This window comes from Anoplolepis gracilipes, chromosome 9 (assembly GCF_047496725.1).
Source record: "Anoplolepis gracilipes chromosome 9, ASM4749672v1, whole genome shotgun sequence".
Lineage (NCBI taxonomy): Eukaryota > Metazoa > Arthropoda > Insecta > Hymenoptera > Formicidae > Anoplolepis > Anoplolepis gracilipes.
Genome location: NC_132978.1, coordinates 6,487,734 through 6,494,584, shown reverse-complemented (window position 1 = coordinate 6,494,584; position 6,851 = coordinate 6,487,734). Strand labels below are relative to the sequence as shown.

Below are 6,851 nucleotides of genomic sequence, written 5' to 3'. Positions count from 1 at the left end.
TAGCGAACTGCAATATTTGTCTCTCTCCTAACGATAATCGAATACAGGCTACAGCGTCTGCATTTTTCTCGTCCCACTCTTCTTCCTTCCTGACGTCTCCTGATGGTCGGTTACCAGTAATCACAACTAGTCTTTTTAATTGTAAGACCGATTCCATCTTTATACGCCAGTTGTGATAATTGTCTGCCGTTAGTAACGGAACAGTGGACAACGTAGTTTTTTCCGCCATGTCTTTCTAATCTTGAGCGTTACGATCTTTCGAGTCAACGTATTATTTCTTCTCAATAATCTTTTCTGACTCCGTGATCTCTTCTAATACAAACCACGTTCTGCTACCAATTTGTTGGGATTTTTAACAGAAAAGACTAAATAATACCTTAATATGTTTATTATTATCTACAATGAGAAAAGAAACGTTAACAGCGTGAGTCTCTCTATATCCTGTATATATCGTAAAAAAAAACAAGGAAGGAACATAAAGACAAAAGAATAAAAAGGGTACGATTGATAATGCGGTCGATAAAATTAATGCCCTCTGTATGTACGTCGCCTTATCATTAGGGATAAACTAACATAAAATACTTATCCTAGATTGGTTTGTTACATCACTACAAATACCATATTATGGCATATTTTACAATATTATATAACATAATATTTTCTTTATAAATTAATATTGTTATTATCCACGCTATTTTTTAATAGATAATATACAAAGAATTATTATTTGGTCCTCAATGGATTCTTTATAAAATTATTTATTTCAATAAAAATTATTTATTTATTAAAAATATTTATACGCTTTGTAATCTCTGCTTTTCTTAGAGATTTTCTTCTGGTTTTTTTAGAAATCGTTAATATAAATTTTAACAATTTTTTCGATAGGAATACTTTGATAAAAGATGATAGATGATTTAAAAATAGCAATCATTTTTTTATCTTTGTAATTGGCATTTTTGAGTCAATCAGGATGCTTTATTGAATGTTTTATATGTTCAGTTTTAAATTGGTATAAAAGTTTCTTTTTTTTTTTTTATTTGTCTTTTGACAACATCGACATATAGGTTTGTTCTTTTTAGATGAACTGGCGGCACTAGTTCAGAAAGTGTACACTAAAATATTCGTTTTAGCGGAAGTGACGTCGATGTTGCTGTTCTTTTTATCAGTGCAGTAATATTCCGTGCAGTTCATTGCACTGCTTGCCCCAGGTCCTGAGGTGGTGTAACTAGAGGGACTCTTGAACAGAGGGTCGCGAAAGCTGTTTTTGTCGCTCATTGGCTACCATGAATTTCAGCCTAAATTATAGCTCTATTTTGCTATATTGCGACTGCGCTGGCAGTTGCTATTATTTAGAAGAAAAGAAAAAAAGGATTTTCTTTGCAAAGCAAGGTAAGATAATTTTTTAAATATTATTTTTGTTAAAGATGCGATATATTTTCCAACGTGTCACGCACTTCCACAAGTTCTCATTTTTTATGTATTTGTCTGGAGATATATATATATATATATATATATCTAGAAAAAATACATAAATATATTCTAATGTGGCGATAATATCACCACATCTACATACGCGCAACCGGCATTACACGGCCTACAACTGGTGACCCCGACAAAGCAACACGATGTCGAAACAGATTACGACGATTAACCTCGAAGAGGAAGGTAGCGTAAGCGCCATTACCGTAAGGATTCCCGCATTCTGGCTAGAAAAACCAGAACTCTGGTTCGCACAAATAGGACAGTTCGCGCTATGCGGCATAAGAGATGACCACGTAAAATATGAGCACGTAATCTCAAGGCTAGAACCAAAGCAGGCACGAGAAATCAAAGACGTGATTACACAGCCGCCAACGAAAAACCGCTACGAAACCATTAAAAACACGCTGATACAACGCCTTACAAACCCTCAGGAGCAGCGAATAAAACAGCTGTTAGAGCACGAAGAGTTAGGAGACCGGAGACCATCACAATTTCTCCGACACCTACAAACTCTCGCAGGTACCACCGTATCAGACGAACTCTTGCGGACACTATGGCTGGGACGCTTGCCACAACAAACTCAAGCAATCCTAGCAACGAGGGCAGATGAGGACCTCAACAGCGTGGCAGAACAAGCGGATAAAATCCATGAGATCAGCAACAACGAGCGGTAGTCCTAGCAACCACAGTGCAGGCCACAAACTCCACGCAAGTTCCGTGGGCGGAACAAATGGAGGCCCTGATGAAACAGGTAGCCGCACTAACAGCGCAAATGTCCAAGATGATGAAGAGAACAAAAAGAGAACGCTCAAGAAGTCGTTCAAGATCCAGAACTCCAAAAAGAGAAAACAGGACGTGCTACTACCACCGACGATTCGGCGCAGAAGCATGGAAGTGCACAAAACCATGTACGTACCAAGAAAAAAACGAAGAGGGCAGTCATTAATGGCGGCAAATGACAAAAGCCCAGTACTGCAACGCTTGTACATCACAGACAAAAAGACGAAGACCAAGTTCCTAATGGATACTGGCTCAGACATCAGCATCGATCCATACAGGAGGTTGAAAGAAGAAAGACCCGTTCAACCATTGGAGCTATACGTAGCAAACGACACCAGAATATGGACATATGGTACAATTACCTTACAACCGGATTTGGGTTTGCGAAGAGCGTTTTCATGGCGGTTCATCATAACCGACACAGTCCAGTCAATAATGGGAGCAGACTTTCTAGCCCATTACCACCTACTACCATTACATATTAACAAACAAAGACTGGTAGATGAGAAGACGGGACTACACATTCCAGGGACGGCAGGCCAAACACAAACAACCTCAATAAAAACGGTGATAGAGGAAACAAAGTACCACCAGATATTGGCAGAATTTCCCGACATAATACATCCGGAAGGAACCAGGAAAACAGCCAAACACAGTACAGAGCACTTCATCATAACAACAACGGGACAACGCCAAGAGGCCATACGCCCGCGCAGACTGGCCCCGGAAAAGTTTAAAGCAGCCAAACTGGAATTCGACTTGTTACTCCAGGAGGGAATCATACGACCATCAAAAAGCCCGTGGTCATCACCATTACATATGGTACCCAAAAAAGGAGGAGAATGGAGACCATGCGGAGACTACCGGAAGCTAAACGCCAGGACAGTACCAGACCGTTATCCAATACCTCACATAGAGGACTTCACGCACACACTATCAGGGAAACAAGTATTTTCAACAATCGACTTGATACGCGCGTATAACCAGATCCCCGTATATACAGCGGATATCCCGAAAACAGCTATTACCACACCGTTCGGACTATTCGAATTCCTATACATGTCATTCGGACTAAGGAACGCAGCACAAACATTCCAAAGATTTATCAACGAAGTACTCCACGGGTTAGAATATTGCTACGCATACATAGACGACATACTAATAGCGTCACGAACAGAACACAGCGAATACTTGCGAGAAGTATTCAGTCGCCTTAAGGAGTACGGAATTAAAATAAATCCGGTGAAATGCACCTTCGGAACCAACGAGATACGATTCCTGGGATACCTCGTAAGCAGAGACGGCACTATACCCTTACCCGAAAGGATAAAGGCAATAGAAGACTTCCCGAGGCCAAACAACATAAAACAATTGTGCCAATTCCTGGGAACCATCAACTTTTACAGGCGATTCATCCCGGGGGCAGCAAAAGAGCAAGCAATCCTCAATGAAGCTTTAAAAGGCCCAAAGAGGCAGGGAAGCACACCAATAACATGGATGAGCGAAATGGAACAAGCTTTCCATAGCTGCAAAGCAATTCTGTCAAGAGCATCGCTACTGGCACATCCAGAACCAACAGCAGAGCTCACGCTGACAATAGATGTATCGGACACAGCCATCGGAGCTGTAATACACCAAAAGCAAAACGGACAATGGCAACCACTGGCATTTCTGAGCAAGAAATTAAACAACGCCCAGAAACAGTACAACTCGTACGATCGAGAACTATTAGCGATATAGGTGGTCATCCGCCATTACAGACACATGCTAGAAAGCGGAACATTTGCAATATACACGGACCACAAACCGTTAATCTACGCCTTCAATCAAGACGCACTACGCCGCTCACCAATACAGGCAAGACAGCTAGAGTTCATCGGGCAATTCTCGACAGATATCCGACACGTCGCAGGAAAAAACAACATCGCAGACGCATTCTCATGAACCCAGGCAATAGAGATAACCGTCAACTACAAGATCTTGGCGCCCGAGTGTATCGAAAGTCAAAAACAAGCTGTTTATTATTTATTATATTATGTTTGATTTAAAACTTAGAGAGTTTATCTACGATTACCGAGTATATTTCATTTAGATTTTCGATGTCCGTTTGCAAATTAATGCTTTTTTTTGTTTTTTCATGTAGATTATTTCAGAGATGAGTCTCTTATAATAACATTCCTTATCCAGGACCTTGACATTATTCCAATCAAAGTCGTGGTTAAAATTAAGTTGTGTCGATATCACTGAACGGTTATTAACATTCTTTTTGATGTCGTTGCGATGTTCGGCAATTCTAGTTTTAAGTTTTCTTTTTGTTTGTCTAACGTATGATACGTGGGCAGTTAAAACAATTAATCTTATATACTACGTTCTTTTGATCTTCATAATTCAGTCTTTGTTTGTGTCCTTTTATGAGGCCCCGTAACTTTATTAATGCTATAAAATGCCAACCTTACATCAGATTTCTTCGCAATTCTTAAAAAACGGAGGATGGGACATACGGTAACACGAAAAATATGGAATTCTTGTCACCATTAGTCTTATTGTTATTATTAGTCAATATTGTATTAGTAATATCCGAATTATTGTGTCTGTCAAATAAAAATTTTAGTCTTCTCTGATCGTTTTAAAAATAAGATCTAATGGATAACAATTATTCAATAAAGTATTAATAACAAATTTGATATTCTTTTCATGGAATACTGGGTTCGACAAATGGAAAACTCTATCAACTAGGCCAATGATTGTGCCTCTCTTTTGATTCACAGGGTGTTGGGAGAAAAAATTAAGATATCTCCCAGAAAAAGTCTGTTTGTGAAACTAATCCACCGTTAAGCAGTTATCATTTAAAGTTAAGGTCACATCTAAAAAGTTTAATCTATTTTTGTTATTTTTTCTCACATCTAAAAAGTTTAGTCTATTTTTGTTACTTTTTTCTAACGTAAATTGAATTCTATGATATAAAGAATTAAAAAATTGCAACGTGTGCTCAATCATGTTACTAGGCACTATCATGATAATATCGTCAACGTATCTGTAATAAATAGATGGAACAAATTTTAAAAAACTCAAGGCTTTCTCTTCAATATCTTGCAATACAATCTCCGCTATGATGAGAGATAATGGAGAACCCATAGGAGCACCGTAGGTCTGTTCGTAAATGTTGTTGTTAAAAGTAAAAAACGTAGACTAAAGTAGTATAAAGTTGACCGCTCCCAAGAAATCGTCTTTTGGAATTGACGTATTATCAGAAATAAAGTTCCATCTGTTTGCCACGCTCTCGATAGCATTTTGTAACGGGATATTAGTAAAAAGTGACACCACGTCAAGAGATATTAATTCAGAATCATTGTGAGTGATATTTAGGTTGGATAATAGTTTCACAAATTGAAAACTGTTAATGACTTGACTTTCTTTTTTTGGAAAACTCTTATTTAAAATGTCATGAAGATAAGAAGCTAGGTCGTATAACGGAGTATCAACGGATGACACAATTATTCTAAAGGGGCAATTTTGCTTGTGAACTTTTGGTAAACCGTATGTCCTAAATAATGATCCATCGGTAAAAAGTAAAGATCTATGTTATATTTTCGGGGATGTGGGTTGTCCAAGGAAACCGTCAGAGAAGATGCAGTTCGTGCTTTCACATTAGTTTAATACTATTAAACGTGCTTTCACATTAGTTTAATACTATTAAACGTGCTTTCACATTAGTTTAATACTATTAAACCGCGAGATACAGTACTTGCGAGAACGTCTACTCCGCTATATCGTTCGGGAGAGAAGACGCTCCGATCAAGACGAGCCGTCGTGAGTCCCACTCCTCGCGGTCCGCACCTATGGTTCTGTATGCGCGTGCTCAAGCGCTGGCACGATCCTATTCGCGGTGCCCTGTTTACACTCTCTCTTTCTCTCTTTCGTGCATCCCTAACAATCTATATGTTTGAATATTAATATAGTCCGAATTCTTCCATTTAGTTAGGATGTCTTTAAGTCCACACATTAACTTATTAATGGGATTTTTTTTCAATTTTTTTATATGTTTAGTGTCACCTAACATCTCTTCTATTTTCGAAATGTAGTCGTCTCTATTTAATGCCACCGTAACATTGCCTTTGTCTGCTCTTGTAATAAATAGATTTGGATTATCATGTAGAAATTTTTTTGTGTTTTTTAATAATTGTTTAAAATCAAAAGGATCAACGGGAGGTGAAAAGAATGGTAAACCATTAATAATATGTGCGGACTTATTTTTTATTTCACATATATACTAACCTAATCTATGATCTGTGACGTCAGGATCTCAGCCTAAAAGAGCTTTCTAAAGAGACTTTCGCGACCCTCTGTTCAAGAGCCCCTCTAGGTGTAACGGTACAGTTCAATATGGCGACATACATAAACCAAAAATAAACATTAAAATAAGTTATAATCTTTTAATATTTTTATATAATTAGTTATAAGTTTTATTTTAAGTGATCATTTTCATCTAATATTGGTTCCGCTGGTGATATCATGATTATATCTTCTTCATCAGAAGATTCTGCATCTTTGCTATTTGTATATTTTTCATCATATCATTTTCATTGTAG

The 6,851-nt window shown here is 37.8% G+C and overlaps 1 protein-coding gene across 1 annotated transcript; it reads left to right on the top strand.

The window, feature by feature from the left end:
* The first annotated feature begins 1,625 nt into the window (after positions 1–1,625).
* LOC140669656 (uncharacterized) lies at positions 1,626–2,428 on the top strand. Its single transcript, XM_072899672.1, has 2 exons — positions 1,626–2,152; positions 2,308–2,428. The coding sequence occupies exons 1-2, from the start codon at positions 1,626–1,628 to the stop codon at positions 2,426–2,428; spliced, it is 648 nt and encodes a 215-aa protein (XP_072755773.1).
* Positions 2,429–6,851: the final 4,423 nt, after the last annotated feature.

Coding starts and splice junctions, on each gene's coding strand:
- LOC140669656 (XM_072899672.1), top strand. CDS start 1,626: ATGTCGAAACAGATTACGACGATTAACCTCGAAGAGGAAGGTAGCGTA. Junction 2,153..2,307: donor GAGATCAGCAACAACGAGCG/GTAGTCCTAGCA, acceptor AAGTCGTTCAAG/ATCCAGAACTCCAAAAAGAG.